A 22,567-nucleotide genomic window follows, 5' to 3' on the forward strand; every position below is an offset into this window, starting at 1 on the left:
CCCATATTTTTCACAACCATTAACCATCACCCAAACACCCTTAATGTGTCCCTAGCTACCACTTTCATTTGCTTCCCAAAACCACCTTTTCAAATACTTGAGGCTTATCCAAGAAAAGCTGAAAGATCAACACTGATTGGACTCATAATAGGTACGCATGCTTCGTTTCATATAGCTTTTGTTTTTTTGGGATGCATGGTGCTTAAATTAATTTTTTGTCAAATAACATGTTGCATGGAAATAATATGATTTTAAGAAATGAAGAGCCACACATATGTTGTTTTTCATTTCATAAAATTCAGGTCTTGGGTATGCTTGAGGATGGAGAATTTTTCTTTTTCTTAACATGTAATTTTGTTTGACTTAGGTACCCCATTTATAATATTTCTACATTTCATGATTAAAATTCTATTATCAAACAAAAATCATTAAGTATAAGTATTTAAATTATTGCCATATTTTTAGGTGATATAGTAAGGAAGAGAAAAGGAAAATTATTGTGCTGTCCAAGTTCAAATTTGAGCGGGATTTTCAAATAATGTTATTTTTACTGATAATATATTAATATAAGTATACCAACAAGTCCTTATTACCCAAAAAATAAATAAAAATACTAGCAACTAGCAAGTCTCTTGATCGGAGGAAAATTGGGTTTGGATCCATTAAGTATTATCTTAAGGTTCAAGTTATTTAGAAAGAACACTTGTTTAAAAGTAATGAATGAATTACAAAAATTAATTATTGATAAAATTGCTAAATAATTCGTACCGGTAAATATGATTATTTTAAAAAAATATTATTGGTGCTAAAATAAATTAATGATTTTATTATTTTGACTCATTTAATAAATTTTAACAAATTATTACTAATTTTTTTTAATATTACTTGTATTCAAACTCTTAAAAGTTGATTAACACTAGTTGACACAAATAATAATAAATTATATTTATTAATTAAGTTATTTAAAGTTTGAATCTTGACTTTAAATATAAAATAATGTATTAAAATAAAAATATTTATTTTATATGTACTCATACTAGTTATATTTGATAATAAATATTAAAGACAAAGTTTTTTATTTTTTTTAAAAAAATATCTTTAAATCCCTAAATAATTAAGAAAAGGTGATCTAAATGGTTTACTTTTTTATTTTTATTTTGAGAGAATCTAACTGATATACCTAAAATCAAGAAATTTAACATTTTTCATTTGTCAAAAGAATGTTCTCTAATTTACACATGTGAGGTGACCGGAGAGAATTTGAAGTGCTTCAAAATTCGATTTTAAATAATTTATTTGAAAAATTAATTTTAATTAAAAATAACTTTAGAATAAAAGTTTATAATAAAGTTTAAAAGGTATTAAGTTATTATAAACTTATTTTTTATGTTAGCAAACATATATCTTAAAGTAAAATTACTTTTATTAAGAAGTTTAGATTAGTTGAATAATTTGTAGATAAGTTATTTTAAATTTTATTATATCCTACTAATAAAATAGAGTAAAATCACTTTTGTCAATTAAGGCTCGAGACGTGTATGGTGTACTACTAGAATCAGCTTACTAGTAAAGAAAAAAAATTGGTTTATCCATTTGAAGCACATACAATGTTGTAATATTTGCGATTCAATACGAACTTTAAGATATGTTTGATTTAAAATTAAAAGTTAAAAATTAAAAATTAAAAAACTAAAAAATAATATAATTTTTTAAAATGTTTGATAGAAAAATGAAATATTAAAATTAAAATCAACGAAATTTAAAAATATATGACATTTTATTTTATCAACTGTTTTTCTAATATGTATTAGCTTCTTGTGTTAGACCTAAGGATAGTAATGGAACCTTATGGGATATTTAGCCACGTTATTATATACCTATGTAAATATTAAACAGATATCTATAAATTTTTTAAATACTTACAAATATTTATATATATTTGTGAATTTTTTTAAAATTAGAAAAAAGTGTTATAAATATATTTAAGATTTTATTTATGTTAATTTTATTAAAATATTTAAAATAAATAATTAACATTTTTAAATTTTTATTTAATTTTAATATTGTTAAAAAATATTAAAAATAAAAAAAAATGTAAGATATACATATGATAATTTAAACTATGAATCTATTATTTGTGACAAATTTTATTTACAAATATTCGAAGGTGTAGATTTTTTTTTTTTTTTTGTTATTCCTAGTTAGAAAACCTAATTTATTAAACATGCGAGAATTTCTAAAATAAATTTCTTTAAAATAATTTTTAAGAACACTCTCAAACAAATAATATATTGTACTTATATAAAGATGAATAATCTTAAATTGATCTATAAGTATCAATGCTCAAATTAAAAACGTTGCCATACTTAGTAGTAATTTTATATGAACATGTAAAAAAAATTGTTTTTATCTATAATTTATAACATTATATAAAGGGAATATGTTTATTTGGTGTCCACTTTTTTAAAGATATCTATTCTCCTATTTTATATTCAAAGAAAAAATATCAATTATGAATCTAAACATGCATATTTAAGTCTCATATGGGATTAGTCTACCAACTATCCTTTAAATATTACACAAATTTTTAGCAATTAATTACGAATTTTATCTCTCGTCTTCATACTTTACTTAATTAGTCACTTTATACACGTATGACTCAACCTAACCCTCATACAGATTTCACATAAAACCTAGAAAAAACAACTTAAAAATAATTACTCATTCACAAGCCAACTTATTTATTGAAGGGTTCTCAACTTGGACTCTCCAAGCACCACAACTTATATCCACATAATAGAATATTTTAATTTTTAAAGTAATTTTACTCTCCTCTAATTTTTATATATCTTATCTAAGATATATATTTTCACCATATGCCTAACAGCTCATCATCATACAACTGTTGAAGTAAGCAACTTTTAACTTAAGCAACTTAAGGTTATAAACAACTTTCAACTTTAACAACTTAAACCAACATCATATATCAACATATAACAACATGTTATGAATTAGATTAAATTATCATCAACTTACAAGTATTTCCCAACATCATGAGAAACTTATATTCACAACTTAAGCACCATGAAATAAATCAACAAAATTTATACAATAATTAGAATATTATCTAATTCAACTTAAACAACTCAACATACTTCATTTCAACATCTTACAACATGATTCATCAATCATAAATAACATAATACAATATCATTCCATAATTATTCAACTTGGAACAACAATATGATAGGTAAAAGCATAAATATCTTGCATGTCCCAAAATCGTCCAACTAACTTATTTTGGCCCAACCAATTTGTCTTTAAAATGCTTTTGTAAAAATTTTGTCTGGCCTAGCCAAATTAATTTAAGATTAGTCTCGATCCCAATTTCACCCAACCATAATATTTTGGCCCAAGGAAATTGTGTTGATCCTACATGCAAAAATACCATTTTTGAAAACTCTTACCTCATCAACTCAACTAAACAACTTAGATTACATAAATCCAACCTTAAACTCAACATGAAACCTAATTACATCAATAAATAATGAAATATTGGATTTTGATTCATCAACCCTAAAACCCCAGCTTCACCATCTTTAACAATTACCTCAAAAACAACAAATTAAGCCACCAATGGACAAATTAATTAATAGCAAATACAACACACAACAACTTTAAAAAATCAAACAACAAGTTTCCATTACCTCAATTGTTCTAGAAAACAAGGAAGAAGAGAAAAAAACTCAAGAATCTCAAACTCTTGTATGATGACTTTTCTCTAAAATTCTCAACTCCTTAACTTGAATCTAATCTTCTATCACACCAAATAATGATCAAGAAAAGAAAAGAGATCTTTTGGTGGATTGGATTGAAGACCGAACATCATTGACTCTAGAACACTTTTCTCTAATTTCTCTCTAAGATTCTAGAGTCATAAACTTATGAAATTTATTTATCAAAATCAATTTTATATATCTCAACCTTCCTCGACCAAATCTCACACACTTAAGTTATGTCTTATATAACTTTAGTTTAAAGTTATTTCAATTCTAACTTTCACTCTATAAAAACTAAAAAAAAACCAAATAACATTAAATATAATTATTAATAACAAAAACATATCACAAAAATACAATTAAAAAAGAAGATGGTGCTACACTTTTTTTTCATGTACATATTTTCTTTAAAAAATTATTTTTTAATTGCATTTGTCGATTAAAGAATAAAATTAAAAATTAGAACATCACAAAAGTTTAGAATAAAGTAGCTGTGAATAACTGGGAAACTGTGTTTAACTTTTTTATATTATATTTTATATTTAAATATAGAAACAAGGAAAATGCATTTTCTTTAATTTTAATAATAAAAAAATTAATATATCATTGTCCTCAACTCAATTTAATTTAAGAAATGTAATTTAAGAAGTTAGTAGGCCTAAAAAGTAATTGGAAAGTGTGTAAACCCAACCCATTTAGAAGATGGAGTGAGTGACTTGACTTAACGGTGGCGTGGCCCAAAAGTGATGTGGCGGAAATGAGCAATCAATCAATCAAATTTGAAAACTGAAAAAGAATAGCTGCACTGCCTTTTGTTACCCCATTAACCAACACCACCTCAAGCCCAACACAACAACATAATAATCTTTCTTCTAATTTAGATTAAGAATAAAATATATATATACTGTACAAAAATATATTACTAGTATTTGGATCAATTAAATAAATAAATATTTATGTCAGTATATTTAGATCAATAAAAAATATAACGAAAAAAATAAATTATATAAAAATATATTTATATTAGTTATAACTATTTTTAACTAAATATAGGATTAATGTATTGAATTCAAAGTTAAATTGTTTAGGTAATACTTAAATTTGATTTTTAAAAAATAATTATTGATTAAATTTTACTGATAAAATTTTAAAATAATAATATAAAATAAAAATAAAATTGTAGGATTAAGTATTCTGATGGATCGGATTGATAGTGTAGCACATCACTTCAATAATAAAATTAAGAAAAATATGATAAAAGAATAAAAGCTCGATGGTTCGAATTCGAATATTAACATTCATGAAAAAGTGAGTACTAAAATTAGAGCGGTGTCTTTAAAATTAATTGAACTGACTTTATGATAACTGGTGTAATACTTTGTTCGGAAGAAAGAAGATTTCGAAAAGAAAAGAGTTAAAAGAAGTTGGAGAAAAGATAGTTAAATTTTTTAATTATTTGAATCGAGAAATAAAAAAATAAGGAATAATGAATGTGTATTATAAAAATATATTCATTTAAAAAAAATATTTACATAATTCAAAAATGAAAAGGGTAAATTTATCATGGTCCTATTATTATTTTTTCGGTTCTTCCAACTAATTATGATCAATTTTGACAGTTTTTATTTTATATGGACCCACTAAAGAATTCTTTCTTTTTTCCACTTTTCACTTTTCTAAATGATAAAAGGGAGTTGCTATGGTATTTATGAAAATTGAAAGGTTTTGGTACATCAAATTATGTGAATAAATAAATTTTAAAAAATAAATTTAAAATAATATAAATTTTAGATTAAAAATCTGTATAAGATAAATTAATTAAAAAGATATAAATTATTAAATTAAAATAAAAATAAAACAAGTAAGTATGATAAATAAAAAATAAAAATAAAATGATTGTTCCGATACCCTCACAATTATAGTGGATACTATAGAATTTCTCATGATAAATACTGCACTTCTTTCTGGTCTATTTCTCTCTTTCTAAAATCACCATAGGAAAAAATAAAATATCAGAAAAAATGTTTTAGAAGTTAAGAGAAAAAAAAAATTCACTAAATGAGTACACACAAAAATATATATTATTTTACAAATAGTATATGTATGTATATATATATATATATATATATATATATATATATATATATATATATATATATATATATATATATATATATATATATATATATATATATATATATATATATGAGGAGGGTTCAAACGACACCGGTGTAACTTTTATTAAGTGTTACATCGCTCAATAACTTTATATTAAATGTGAATTTTGAAAATCCAACTGTTAGATTGAAAGTTCATATCTCTTAGATCATATATATCAAATTTTATATTAATCTAAGATGATTTGATACCTCATTCTTATAAAACAAAATTGACGTAATATATACATTTCAAAATATACTAAAATATGAACACTTTGATTACCTTCAAGTTGTTGTTCAATTTTAACAAAATTTGACATATATGATCTAAGAGATATGAACTTTCAATCTAACGATTGAATTTTCAAAATTTACATTTAATATAAAGTTATTAAGCGGTGTAACACTTAGTAAAAGTTACACCGGTGTTGTTTGAACCCTCCTCTATATATATATATATATATATATATATATATATTTAACCTACATGATATTCTCTTTAGAAAAAACTTTGTTCTAAGATAAAATTATTATAACAAAAATTGTTATCACTAATGATTTGATATTTATGTTTTTTTTTATAAAAGTAAAGTAGTTAGTATCTTTAATATTGTCTTCTGGCCTAAGTTTAAAATTGAACTTAATCCTTAATTAAATAGAACAAGTGTCTAATCATTAATTGAATAGAATAAATGTCAAATCATTTTATTTAAAAAAATGTTAAAATTTATTTGTAATCTAGACTATTATTGAATTGTTTCGTATAATCATCATATTCGATCATTATCCACATTAGTAATAAAGTTAACTGTTACGATGAGTTAATAAAGTACATGCACATAAATTTTTGTTGCAGAATTTAAACCCTTTTATTTTAGAAACATGTTTATTATGAAGAATATCCAAACAAATATGAGTAGGCGATAAAAATCCAGTTAATCAAGTTAATTGAAACATGAAGTTATAAGGTGAGAATTCAACCCTTATTATGAAAAAAGATACATATATTATTAATGTTTGAATTGAATTGAACTTAATTTTTAATTATAATACTATTTCAATATATTTATTACAATTATTTTAAATAATTTAATCTAAATTGGCAAATAAATTAATATCTTGATATATTTTCGTTAAGAAAATGTAATCATAGACAATTACATATGATGAAGTTGTAATGAGAATAATATTTTAGTTCACGTACTATAACAAAATTGTCATATAGTGACACACACTCTATAGTAATACTATACATGTTATTAAAAATTATTTTTACCCACACAATAACTACAATATATGTTGGTATATTATTAAAAAGTGTAGATATAGATTATAGTGACATATAAAATATGTTGTTAAATCTCATTCAAAATCAACACTAAAATTATATGTAACTATATGTCAAATAAACGTATACCTACATATATTGTACTTATAATAACACTTATTATATGTCACTATATGTAATATTTCTTGACGTTTGAATTAATTTATTTTAAGGAGAATTTTTTTATACTGCCTATAAATGTATTTAATAGTTTTGTATAACTTGCTTGCCTTGTGACTTATTTATATATATCTTTTAAAATAAGATTTAATTACACTTTACCTTAGCTTTCAACAATAAAACTCAACCATTAAACTAATAAATTTTTTCACATATTAATGAAAGTTATACATATATATAATTTTTTTCTAATAGAAACTAACACTACACGTACATTTATTATTAAATATTTATATATTGTATATTATTATTATTAAAAATGTTATTGATAATTTAATTAATTTATTTGTATCAACTACTTTTAAAAATTTGTATCTATGTTTTGTCATATAATAAATTATAATTTCTTTTGAATTTGATGTTAAAAGGTGTTAGGAATAAAATAATTTTTTCTTTTACATATAAAGATGAGAAAACACAAATAAGTCAATAATAATAAAAAAATCACAAAATGTTATCTAACGTGATTTAGTCATTTATGCTTACATTTACAAAAATATTCATTATTTCAATATGTATATATTTATATTGCTCACAAATTTTATGAGTAAAACTATGAAATTCTTTTTTCGTAAGTTTTATAAGTGATAATTTTTCACTCACTAATTTTCTGACAAAATTTAGAAACTTTTATCCACAAATTTTCTGGCAAAATTTTAAAATCTTCTTTCATATGATCTCTTTTTTCATTTAAGAAGAATAACTCTTTCTACAAGTATTATAAGTCAAGTGATTTTTCTTATTTTAAAAGTATTTATTTTATTGAATTTATATCCTAAAGTAAAGAAAAAAAATCTATAATTTTTAAAAAATTTACAAAGTATATCATATATTTAAATTCGAAAATATGAATTGTTTATGCACAAGGAAGCTGAAAAGCTGAAAACAAGCGTAAGTAATTCAGCTTTGTTTAATTAATGAGTTTATGAAACAACTTGTGTCTGATCCCATTGGCATTCAGAATCGTGTCGGCCACACTTTGAAAAGGTGTACGTCTTCGAATATTTTGCAATCAAAACCAATTATTAAATTGCATGCAATAAAAGAAAATCCCAATACATGATCATGGAAACGCTTTACTACCTTCAGAGAATATAAACGATTCTACCAATTTTTTTAGGCCACATATTAACATTTGTCTTCATTAACTTTTTCCTCCAAATATAACTATACTATACAATTCAATTTGGTAGCATGTGTTATTAAAATAAAGTTATTAAAGAGGTTACAAGAGATACTCTAACTCTTACATCTAAAGTCATATCCTATAACACATTTACACTCTAGTTAAAATCTTAACACCAAAAGGGTAACCAAACAACCTATAACCTTACTCTAATTGTCTAAGAGCATATATCTAAACTACTTTTCAAAATCCAATACATCTTTCTTGAAAATATTATATTCTTATGAAACCATAATGACCCAAAACCATATATACCTACCTAAGTTTTTGCCCACCGGACAACATATTGAAAAAAGTGCACTTTGCAATCTACATGTAATGTCTTATCATGAGGAGTGATATGAGTGGTGCCATGTATAAATATTTTTATAACTTTGTTTAGATAGTTTTTTCTATAAATATTTACAAAAAAAATTTAATAAATAATTTAAAGTTATTAAATACATTAAAATCAATTTATATGCTTCTACTTCTGAAGTTCATGAGAAAATTTTGGTTTATCCAAGTAGTATAACTGTTTTTTATTTTATATTTAACTCTCTTGTTTTGATAATACTTATGAAAAATTGTCCAGATGAAATCTTCTTTGATTAATAATTTTGAAGTTTATCGTTGTTATTATTGTAATTCCCATCTACATAAAAACTTTGATTTATATTGTCTCAAAATGTTAAAAGGTATCCATTGATTATTGCAAATATTTGACTCAACTATAACATAATTGTATATATATACACACGCTGCTGAATTAAGTCTCAAATAATAAATAATAAACTAAATTTCATCCGTTGAATATGTTATTTTAATCTTTCATTAATTTTCGCATAATGTTAAGAGATTATATTAAAAATATATTATGTTGATAGTTATACTATTGAACATAATTTGTTTAAGTATAATTTATTTTACATTTCTAATATATTAATTTTTAATTATATTCTAAAAAATTACTAGAATCCAAATAACATTTCATGCAAATTATGAACCGACATGAGTTGACGTTAAATTCGTTGAAGATTTTTATATTGGTATCAATTTCTGCGGTTGAAACGGATTTGAAAATTATTTAAATAACACCAATTATTTACTTACCACGAACACATGTTGATTATATATATATATATATATATATATATGAATTGAACAAAAGTCTTTGCTGAGTGGGTTGAACTGAATAATAATACATGTACTTTATATCTTTCAATCAATAAAATATTTACACATTTTATAGAAGAATTTAAGTTTCATCGAAAATTTTATACTATAAACTAAATAAAAAGTATCATAACCATAACTTTTAAGATAATTATTATATAAAAAATATTAATCTTATATCATTATTTTATATAATCATTAATATATCATATATGATTAGATGAATTAGTTCGTATAATCTTCTACATTATCCATACTTTTTAATTAAATTCTTTTATAAAATTAGATTAATATGTTTATTTTAAATGCCTAATTCAGGTGTATTATTTAATGTAATTTAAGTTTATTTTTACTTCAATTTTCATTGATTCTCTGATTGTTTTTTTTTTTTTTTGAGTGGGTTTTATTGTGAACAGTATACGTTTGAGTATAACTTTTGAATTTTGAAAAATAATACATTTTTCTCTTACAGAAGTGATAAAAGTAATGAACTATTCTGTTAAAATAAATTAAATTAAATATACAATAAATATTTGACAAAAAAATTCCAGGTTCATAATATTTTTATCCGCCGTAATCGAACTTAAGCAAATAAGTTAGACTGCGTTGATAGATACATAGTACAATATATTTATGAGATGGATAAAAATATTGGGATACGTAACAATTTAAAAACATCATGATACATTTTTTATTGTTCTCACATGTACTTCTTTCGAAAGTAATCGTGTTTGAGATGTTATTGGGTATTAAATATGAACATCTCTTCTGATGAAGATAAAATTACTGTATTATATATTTAGTTTGATTGAAATACGTTAAACGTTAGATGCATGCACACACAATTTTATATCAAAATTTATTGTTAGATTTAAAGTTTTTTTTTCATATAGATTATATTTAGTTACAAAGTTTATAACACATACAATTTTATATCGAAATTTACAGTTGGATTGTTTCTTTTGTATAAACCATATTTGCGGAAATTTATAACAAATATATAAATATATCAATGATCAATAGATGATGATCACAATTTAAAATATATACTTATGATCATAATAAATAAGTATTATATATCTTTATCCCGAATATATCTCTTTACTATGATTCGTGAACATGCCACAAAATATACAGTTTCTCTGTCCAAATTAAAATATTACAGGAAAAAAAAATGTCATTCAAAACAATAAAGTTATCAATAGAAAACTACAACAAGTAGCACCTTAAACATATAAGAGTTCTAACAAAACTATATTCGACCCCTAGCTACCTACATTAGAAATAGGCTTTGACGAGCTTGAATTTAGTTTACGAAAAAAAAAAACTATTAGATTTGAGTCTGACATATGTTAATTTATTGCAGGTATTTTTAAAGTTTAGTATGTCATATTTAAAAGTTTAATTTAATAAAAAAAATTATTTACGTAACCTGTTTTATACGAAGTTTATGGATAATATAATAGACTTAATAAGTATATTATTATTAATAATTCAATGTATCAAATATAAATTATAAATTAATATATAATTCATATATAATACTATATAGGTCATATTAAACCTTTTTTAAAAAATAAAACTTAACCGTTTTAGATGAAAAGATTTTCTAAAAAGTTTAAGTATGATTTTTAATAAATATATTAGACTTTAAATAAATTAGATTGCATAATGTAAAAAATATTGATTGATTGATATCGATAATATTTGCATTTTTGGGCACTATTTTGCAAATATTTTTAATGAATGAATGACAATGAAGGGTGAAAATATCTTGCTAGTAACATATTGGCTCAACCTCGCAAGACCCATGTCTTTGAAAAAATTGTCATTAATCATTATATTTGTAATTTATTTATAAAAATATTTTTTTTGAGGCTTAAGTACCTCTTCAACAATCAAAAGTCTATATATGTGATAGACTGATAGTCGTGTAGAACCTAATTGTGCTTGTAACATATATATCAACCTTGTTTATTTGAGTGCAGGATTTGAATATATGAATCGAATCATTATGACGAACAACTAATAAGGTTCCCTTCACTTATTCACAAATCTGAAGATAAGGGAATCAAAGATTCCACTGAAATAGTAGCAATGCGCGGATTGGTGCTTTGGTCAAGGTACGCTTACTAAAATCAGCAAATTGTGAGCGATTATTCTATATCATTTTTGGATTGCAACAAATAAAGTAAAGAAGGATTGTGAAACAATTAGCCTAATTCATGGGAGATTACAGTTAAGCACTTGTAACGTATAATTAAAAAAATTGAAGAAAATATAAGTATGGATGTAGTTGACAACTCATTTTTTAATGACAATTAAATATAAGTAGTTAATATGTTGAATCCAATATCAAGTCGATCGAATAATATTCGAGTTTGATTTTTGGTGGAAATAATCCTTAGTCAAATTTTACTTACCTCTTGACCAAACCAAATTAATTTGAGAAGAAACTTTAAAACACTTGTGCGAAACAAAAAAAAAAAAAAAAACTTGTGAATTCATGTATATTATTACTTCAAGTTCTCAATTTCTACGGTGGATTTACCTAATGGGTCATTATAGCAATTTATAAGTTAATGTAATTAGCTTGTATTTTTATTTGACCAAAATAATAATACTTGTTACAAAGTTTATTTTAATAGTTGTATTTTATTTTTGTTATAGGAATTAGAGGGTTGTTAGGGTAAGAGAACTTCTCAATTATCACATCCGGACTTACCTAATGAATTATTATAGAAAATTATAAGTTATTGTAACTAGCTTATATTTTAATTTGACCAAAATAATCTTATTTGTTACAAAGTTTATTTTATTTTTATAAGAATTAGAGGGTGACTAGGGTAAGAGAGTTAAAGATGTCTCTCACCATAGGAAACAAATGTTCACTACTAAAAATGTTATATAGTAATACACACTCTATAATGACACAATATTTACTATTAAAAATTATTTTTACCTACACTATGGATAAAATATATGTTCGTATATTGTTAAAAAAAACATAGGTATAAGTTGTAGTGACACACAATATATGTTGTTAAATCTTATTTATAATCAATACTAAAATTATGTATAGCTATATGTTAAATAGATTTATGCCTACATATTTTATACTTATAGTGACACATTTTATATATGTAACATTTTTTGTGCTTACATTATTTTTTAAAATGAATGCTTGAAACATTTGTTTATCTCTTTTTTCCTCATTTTTTGATTTGTCCCTTGACCTCTTCCCCCGTACTTGTATCTCACACTCAAATTCTAGAGACTTTTTCCATCCCTTTCTTCCTTATCAACCAAAAACCCTAAGCCCCATAATCTCAAGAACCAAATTTGCATTTTTAAATATAAACATAGATAAAGTTGGAGAATATATCATTTTGGCTATATTAAACTTTTGTTTTTTTTTTTTATTTGGGTTTTACATTGAAGCATAAACTATCCACCTATCTTAGTTGTTGTTGCTTGTCAGTAATACCATTGTTAATTGACAAGAATCTTCTTCTCTTTCCTATTTGTGGACTTGAACTCCTCCCTCCTTAAAACTTGTAAAAGGAAATGATTTTTTTTAGGGATAAAAAGATACTTGGTGAACAATTAATTGAAGTTATCTGGACATCCCCAATGTGGAGATTTCTAGTGGGAGAAGAAGTGAAACGAACACAAACAAGAAGGGGTGTTTGTTCGAAGAGATCAAATAGATTAAGAAACAACATTTTTATCCTCCAATCTCTCAAAGTATGTTGTATGCAACGGTAGAGTTTAGCTTGCCAAGCACATTCACTTTGACACCACCATCGATATGAACCTCCATTGGAAAAGTTATCATGTGGGGTTGTAAGCTAAAGAACCTTCATCGTCGATATGTTGTCTCCCACTCTCTTGCGTTTGGTGTGGCAAGATCCCATGCCCAACCCTAATATGCAGGAGTCTCTACACAACTCATGCCCCTCGCTACTCCATTAGTACTTGATGTGATTTTAACCTGAGACAATTTTCTTTTCTCATGTCTAGTGTCATTCAAATAATGTTCGACGTGATTCCAATATGAGACAATTCTCTCTCCTTATGTTTAGCGCCATTCAAATTATGCTTGACATGATTCCAACTCGAGACAATTCTCTCTCCTTATGTTCGACATGATTCTAACTTGAGACAATTTTCTCTCTTCATGTTGGACGTTACCAATCTTGTGCCTAACATGGATGAGATAAAACCACTGTGCCTGACTCCTTAAAAGGGTGTGCTTAACATAATACCACTTCTGCACCTATGCAAAACTCGATTTCGATCCTAGGCCTTCTGAAACTCGGTCAATTTCAACATGCAATGCACAAAACAACATATAGGCATCACAAACAACTTGGAAACAACTTCATTTACAACATGCAACCACTCTAAAGCAAGGATCATCATATTCAAACACATAACCACTTTAAGAGAAATCCCAACTAAAAATCATCAACCTAATGAATTTAACAATAACAACGCGAGTCTAGTAATTATAGGTAGCAAAAATTAACGTCCATTGAACACAATAAACGAAGTTAAGGTTCATCTAATACGTAATTGACTAATTTTTTAAGTAATGTATTTTATATTGTTAAAATAAATTTATAATATTTTAATTTATACTTTACAACGTTAAATATTTTAAGTATGAAATGTTTATCGGTTGAAATTGAAAGCGAGATAGTATGCTTTATGAGTAGTTAAATGTAATTTTTTATCTTTCACCTTTTATTATTTTAATAAAAAAATATTTTCATCTAATTCAAGCTCACACAAACATATACGAGTCTTTGAAGACCGAGTAAAATATGTATATGAAAAAGTATATATTTAACCCTTAAAAAAAGTTGAAGAATAAAAAATAATAATCCAAGTGCACTTAGAATTTGAACGCCCGTGGAACAATTTCCTTTCAAGGCAGGGAAGGTCATAGATTACCATGACCTGACCCCGCTGATTGGCCTACACAACCCAAATGATGTTTCAATTCATCCCTTTAATTAAACCCCAAGCTATTATGTACCAACATTTTTTCTTTCTACACAGAACAATTCATATCAACCAAATTCTTACTATTTTAAACTAAAATTGAACACACAGAGAGAGAGAGAGAGAAAGGTTTAAGGTGTTACGTCACTTACGTGCCCTTCCAAGCTGTATTATATTAAAAATAATAAATAAATAGAAAATCATCCTCTGAAGCAGAACTTCAGTCTCTTTCTATTTCTTAATAATTTTCCGTTTTGTTTTGCATCCCACTCACTGCAGTTTGCTTGCTTCCCCACCAAAAAGAACCCTCACGCTCCCCAACACACTTCTTTTCCGTTACTCGCCCCAAAACCTAAACTCTACTTCCACCCATCTTTTATTTTATTTTATTACTCAGAGATTTATTTATAATAAAAATATAAAAATATGTGTAATTTAGTGGTAAGGATTGATTAGCGTATCTTGTGTATGCAGACGCGTTAAATCATATTCTTTGACGTGTCTCTAACCTAACAAAAAGAATAGTCACTACTATTAAAAATAAAAAAATAGTGAGAATAACAAAAACAAGTCATCATTGTAAATCGTTAATACCAGTATAATAATAAAACTGGTGTGTGTGTGTTGGCTTTGTTCTTCTAGAACACCACCTCTGCCACGCTACAAAGACGCGACGCAAAGGCGAAGAAGAAGAAGCTAAACGACGCCGCGTCATGGAAGACGAAATGTACGGCGTGGCCACGACGGCGGAGTACTCGGAAAAGGCGCTGATGACGCCGGAGAACATATTTCCGGCCGAGTATCACAGCTTCCTAATGTCCTCCGGCGGCCGGATTCCGATGTTCGGATCCGACGAGTTTCTCTCCGCCGCCGTGGCCGAACCCTACCCGAGCGTCGCCGCGCCGGAAATTCAGCGCCAGCACGACGCCTCGTCTCTCATCAAAGCCAGAATCGCTTCGCACCCTCACTACCCTCGCCTCCTCGAAGCCTACATCGATTGCCAGAAGGTAATTAAATAAATAATTATTCGGTTATTATTTGTTATTTATTTATTTGTTTGAAATTGATAACTGTTGGTAAGAAATGCGGTTATGAGAAACGGTTTTCAGGTGGGAGCGCCTCCAGAAATGGCGTGTTTGTTAGAGGAAATCCGATTAGAAAACGACGTTTGCAAGATGGACGTTGTTTCCACGTGCGTTGGAGCCGATCCCGAACTCGACGAGTTCATGGTCCCCTCTCTCTTCCCTTCTGCGCACGCACGTTTTTATATATTTTATTTTTATATATATTAATTAATATATGCTTTGTTTTCACATTTACATAATAATGCAACTTTTCTCGCTGATTTATTTATTTATTCATTCATTTATGTTTCAGGAAACCTACTGTGACATGCTGGTGAAATACAAATCTGATCTGACGCGGCCTTTTGACGAAGCCACCACCTTCCTCAGCAAGATCGAAACGCAGCTTAGCGATCTCTGCACTGGTTCTTCACTTCCAACCCTTTCTGGTTAGTATTAGTTACTAGTTGGTTTCTGTTTTTTGTTTGTTGATATCTGTGCCACTCTCTCGCTTTAGCATTAATTTGTGTAGGGAGAAAACTAAAAGAGAGGTTTACTAGATAGACCCTTGATTGGTTGAGACTTGAGAGCATGAATAGAACTAGAACTCGTATGATAATCGTAATATATGCTTGAAAATAATACGCGAGGTGCAGCTTTGGAAGATAGGTAAGGGAAAAGAAAACCCTAATAAACCCATTGGGATTCTCTCTCTATTTTCCATTGGTTTATGCAAAACTGCAGCACTGCTTTCTGCAGTTAATGTGGTGTAACTTTAAAAACCCCTTGTTTGTGGGTGCTTTCAACGTGAGATTGCAACCACGCACGCTTCTTTCGTTGTTGGAGAAAGAAAGTTTGAATTGTTTTGGTCATTCATGGGCTGCCATGTGTTTAGATCTTTAGCTTTGTTTTTTTTATTTTTTATTTTTTTATTGCCCTTCTGCTTGTTCTTCTCAGTTTCATCTTTATATGAGTTTTTGAATTAATTGCTAGGATGTATGGACCTGTCTCTTGGTTGGAGTTGTTCTTTTCTCACGCGCTTTGTTTACTTTTATTTTCTTTATGCATCCATCCCGTCAGTGAATTTCCAGTTTGATGAACATGGGACTTTGCATCTGGCTTTCCATTTTTGTTCTTGCAAAAGTGTTTAGTGTTGTAGACCCGATACTTGAGACTGACCTAAGAATAGATAAATGATGTTTTCCAAACACCCAGTGGACTTAAAGGGGGCATTTTTTCGTTCTCACAACTGCCACCTCCCTTTAAATGGTCTCTTGTATTCTTATTTTTCTGTTTTTGTGTCTTCCAGCTCTTGACTGAGATTTATTTAAAAGTCTTCTACAGACAAGTTAGTAATGGTTCTAGCCTCAAAATACTTGGTTTCTAGTTACTATGAGTTATGATAATGACGCATGACTTGTATTTGATCCTGTCCTCGTTTGGGGACATTTTTCTTCTTGTGATAATGACGTTGTTATCTTTTCCTTCCCTCATTAACTCCTTTGTTTCCCTTATTAACTTTGGCCGTTATCAACTTTTGGAAGTTGACTTTTCTCAAACAAACTTGTGCACTTCATCAAGACAACTTTGTGTAATTTCTTGTTAGTTGTTGGCTGGTATTTTAAACGTGATGGCGTTGGTTTTATTTTCCTGATGACAAAAACTAGCTATACGGATGACTTTTGGGTCTTCTAAATCCTACTTGTTATCTGAAATTCACGCGTCTGTCATTCTTTAGATCATATAACATGTGATTCAACACTATGAGTTAATGCTTCAGGTAAACACACTCCAAATGTCGTGGTATCTTATCTCTTTATCTCTTTTTAGGTGTGTCATGTATAGATGGAGAATTTTCTTCTTTTTATCCTTGCTGTATACACGAAATTTGTGGCTTTATATGTCTTATAATGTTGTACCTTCCAATCTGCCCATTTATAATATTGGATTTAAGGATCATATATAACTCGAGTACTATATTAGCAATAGCATATATAATGATGTTTGTTTTCATACTTTAAAGTATTCACTGCTGAGCGTGGGTGAAGCAGGTTGTTGATATTTTAAGGTCACCTTGGAATTATCTAATAATATTGTCCTTCTGGAGCTAAAGTAATACTACTATTAGATTTTTGCAATTTTATACAATAGAAAGAACCTGTATTAAGAAAAATTTATAAATGAACCTAGCATAATTGTGATTAGGTTTATTCTGTTTGACCTTACTTTCAAGGCATTAAATTCGTAAAGTTCCAAATTGTGTTTAATAAGGGCTGAATGCATTACCCAAGTAGAGGGCTCAAACTTGGTGGAAAATGATGGCGTTTTCATTTTTTTTTTCTCATTGCAAACAAAGATAAATATTATGAAGTAGATGTAGATATGGTATGACTGATTTCTTTTTGGAATTAACCAATTTGCTTGGGAAACTTACCCTTGCCATATTTCATTTATGCTATAACCCAATTGCGCACTATGCTGAGGCTGGCATACTGTGGGTTGTGGTGATTAATAATATTTTATTTGAAGCAAAACCGTTGTAAATGTGTAACGTATGGTCAGTTGGGTTATGGTTGGCAGCTAAGATAAATTTATAGTTTATGTTTGGAAGTACAGATTACCTTTTAAGGAGTGATGCTTTAATTTTAAATGGATTTGTGTTGCATGCTTTGATGGATTCTCCTAATCATTCTTTTTGCAAACGCATCTTTCTTGAACGTGTGTCTGAACAGGACCTGAAATTCCTTGATTTCTTTCTCCTGTGATCTTTTGATTTTTTATTTTCCCTTGTATTGCAAATTGCAATCGCTGCAGGCATCAAATTAGGTCTTATATTTATAGAAGCAGATTTCCGGTCCCAGCTTGCATTTAAATAAGCTGCCAGTTTATCAATTTTATGTTTTATTCTCAGCATTGGTAGGGCATTCAATTCGTTTGGGTTGATTTAAATTTACTGACATCTTGAAGCTGATCTTGCTTTTTTTTTTTTTTTTTTTTTTTTTTTTTTTTTTTCTTTCCCAAATTGTAGCTTTTCGAAATTGTCATTGTAGGCATTTATGTCATGTATTTCAACTTGTATCACTCGTTATTATTCACGAACTACTTGAACGTGTAATGTGGGATCAACTTCTGGTTTTGACGGTATATATCCCCTTAAAAACAATCCATTTTCATCTGATTTAAATATCGTTACAATTAGAATCCTTGTATCTACTGAATATGTCATGTTAACTTGAAACTCTGGTTTTAGCCTTCATTAGGCATCTGAGGAACTTGCCCATTGTTAACTTTGTTTCTGATATGTTTGACTGTTGATTCCGTTCTTTCGGGATTAGATTCTGATCCATGGTTTGATATGAAATGGTGGATGCATGGGACGTGAGGGAATTAGAGCATTACTGCCTACCTTTGCAAATTATAATTTAGCCATACACATGTTTTGCCATATTGTTGAAATGCTGCGAAATGGTATCCACAGATGGTACTTATTTGTTATATTGGTGGATTATGCAGTTATTCTTATATTGTGCCTGTGTTCTATTGGGAAAAAAATAAATTACAACAGGGCAATGTCAAGTTGTGTTACATTACATGTTTTTTTACGGGTAACTAGCGTTGGAGAGTTAGACAAACCCCAGGTCTGGCAGGACGGAGAACGTCCTGTTGTTTATCTGTCGTGGTTTAATATTTACTCCTGGATGTTTGAATGTTTTTTCTTGTAAAAAATTATATCGTTTCTCATTTATAAAATTAAGCATTCAGAGATTTAATAAAGTAATATATAGGGTGAAGAATTGTCACGCAGGTATGCTGCAAAAATTTGATGTCATGGTCATGGCTCTTTTCCAAAGCTTGTTGGGTTTTGGAATAAATGTAGAAGACTAGTTGAAGCATAAGTAATTATATGTGTGGAGAATTAGGTAGAAAAAATGGAAAAATCCCGTGTGCAGCGGGTGACTTAAGAGTAAAAACTTTCACATGCACTCCCGCAATTGTCGCTGAGATGAAAAGCAGCTTTTATGTTGATAGACGTTCAATACCATTTAGATCTTCCCCACGCACTATGCCCTCCCTACGCAGTACGCACTGCTCACTTCTGCGTAACATTAACATAACGTCTGCCATTTCCCTTGGATATTTTGTTCTCTTCTGCCTTCTTGTGGGTCTCACTCTCACTCTCACTCATTCACCCCTCTGGATCTTGCACGACCCATCACACTTGTCCATTTCCAAATGCCATTTCTTTTTGGGGAACGGGCCCCTCCTTGTAAGGAAAACAAATCTATTGTCTTCACTCCGCTTAAAGTTTATACCTTCAAAATTAATTCTACCCCATTTTTTTCTTCATCAGTTCAAATCTAGTTATTTTCTTTTTTTCATTAAAAAATAGTTGATGTTTCACTATTGGGACAAGAATTATTATTAAGCCAGTGATATCACTTTCTTAAATCATCGAACTGGAGTTCAGAATTTGTATTTCATATTGTAGCATGAAGACCACCATATGAAGAAAATTTACCAAGATATCTCAAGTTTTTTTATTTTATTTTAATTCAGATTGGTCCTTTAAAAGGTGTTTCTACTACACAAAATTAGTTATTCCGATAATTTTTTACACTAATAAGAGGCTGGTGATTTAGGCATGTGATTTTAAGCGATTGACTGACATCCATATAATACGACATTTCTCACACTAAGTTGATTAAGTTACTGGGTCTAACTGATGTATTAAGACACTAATAAAGCATTTTAAATTTAGAGTACAGGGTGAGATACAACAGACGAAAGATACACCGATATAAAAGAAAGGATACATGTATAATAATTTCTATTTCTACAAAAAAGGGAGAGTGGAAATACATTTTTTATATATATATATAATCATACTGCTATTAGTATCTATTAATTTTGTTGAGATTAATGTTTGTCGGATAAATTGATTGGTCTCTTTTAACGGATTTTTTCTTCTAATTACGTTTAAATTACAATAGATGATATGGAGACAGATAAACATAAAGAAAATAATATTGTATAAATGGTTATGTGAATTATCATGAATACTCCAAATATAATTACTGATGAAAATAATGGGAACACTTGTCCGATTTTGTCCGGTGATTTTAGAGGACAAAAGAGAAAAAAATTGGATGTTTGGGCCCTCAATTGATTAAGGCGTACACTTGCTATTTTGGTTGTAGTTATACCGTAGCAAAGTGTCCGAGTTTGTCTTCACTCCTGAGTTAGGGTCAATAATATGGTTTTATACTTGGTTTTAGGGAAGGTCGTTTTGTTTGCTTCAATGTAAACTTTTGAGTCTCTCGTCGTTTGGTACTGATGACTGACAATGGATGGAACTTGGCTCTGACGATGATTTTCTTTATCATTTTCGTTTATTTCTTCCAACCTAGGTCAGGTGTGTACAGTGTACTCCTATGTGGTGGTCAAATCCTTGTCGGATTGGGTGGGTGTCTGTAACTTCTACCTGCCCGTGGCCTGCTGGCTCATCACTAAACAATTCGTTTCTTTTAAGAAATAACATGAATAATAATAATAAAGTTAATAAAAATATGTAGGAAATAGAGCAAAAATGATGCTTGATTTAATAAGTATAAATTTGCAACAGGTAAAATATAAACAAGTGATTGAAAATAGATGAAGAGATAAAATAAATAACTCGTGTATTTTTTTTAATTATTATTTCTTTTCTCCCTTAATTCTTTTTTATGTATCACTTATTTTTCTTTCATCACAAACTATGAAAGCAAAGAAATTAAGGAAAAAAGAAAATATTAAAAATGAAAATTTTGAATTATTATTTTCTCTATCTTGGTAAGAATGCATCAAGTTATAAATGCTTTTGTTAATATCTTTCCAAATATTATGTGTCACCAAAAAAAAAAAAAAAGAAACAACTTTTATAAAAGCGATTTTTTCTTTTCTTTTCATACTTTAATCCTTGTTTGTATAGTGAAAAAAATGAAAGAAAATAAAATGTATTAAAATTTAGTTTAGAGAGAAATTTATTTATGATACAAAGGACTATGCACATTCACACTATCATTCAATCACAAACTTCTACTACGAATAAGTTTGTTGATATTTATAATAATTATTTTAAAATACAAACAGTGATTTATGAGTGATTAACATTTTATTTTATTTTTTTACATTGAGAGTATGATTAATAAACTCTTTGCATATTTGAAAAATGTTTTTGTCTCATGACTAATGATGTGATTTACAGAAGAAACAAAAGAAGAACATAATGCGAAAGACGACTGATTGGTTTGGTATAGAAAATTAATTTCATTCTTTTTTTTAAAAAATAAATGAAAAAGGTTAGTGATCGATATTTATTAGTGGTGGTAAATTTATTAAAAAAGGACGAATTGTGGGGTGTGTGGGTGGTGCTTTCGTTTTAAAATGACATGATCATGTTATTGACTCTTTTAAGCACTTGATTTTTAAAATACCAGCTAGCTTATATGAATTTTTAGATTGCCGAACATCTGAATGTGTTGAAGAAAATATATCTGACAACGTATTGTTAATTTATACTAGAAGTATTGTTCATAAATTTTATTCTTAACTTATGCTAGATGTATTGTTCTGGAATTATTTTGGTATTACTATATGTGTAAGTTAACAATTTTGGGTGTGAAAATAGGATATGATACTTATTATTATTAATAATGTTTTTTCATTTT

At 27.6% G+C, this 22,567-nt stretch overlaps 1 protein-coding gene across 3 annotated transcripts in view; it reads left to right on the plus strand.

Moving 5' to 3' along the window:
- Window positions 1-22,567, plus strand: part of LOC109816766 (homeobox protein knotted-1-like 6) — a 23,537-nt gene continuing 970 nt past the window's right edge. For 2 of the 3 annotated variants that reach the window (XM_083074952.1, XM_029275104.2), the window contains exons 1-5: window positions 1-151; window positions 11,775-11,909; window positions 15,439-15,803; window positions 15,906-16,025; window positions 16,174-16,309. In XM_083074952.1, coding sequence (XP_082931078.1) covers window positions 15,510-15,803; window positions 15,906-16,025; window positions 16,174-16,309 — 550 coding nt within the window. In that variant the 5' untranslated portion in view covers window positions 1-151; window positions 11,775-11,909; window positions 15,439-15,509. The remainder of the gene's footprint in view (window positions 152-11,774; window positions 11,910-15,438; window positions 15,804-15,905; window positions 16,026-16,173; window positions 16,310-22,567) is intronic. The other variant, XM_083074953.1, reaches the window with a different exon arrangement.

Source organism: Cajanus cajan, chromosome 5 (assembly GCF_000230855.2).
Source record: "Cajanus cajan strain Asha chromosome 5, NIPB_CcT2T_4, whole genome shotgun sequence".
Classification (NCBI taxonomy): Eukaryota; Viridiplantae; Streptophyta; class Magnoliopsida; order Fabales; family Fabaceae; genus Cajanus; species Cajanus cajan.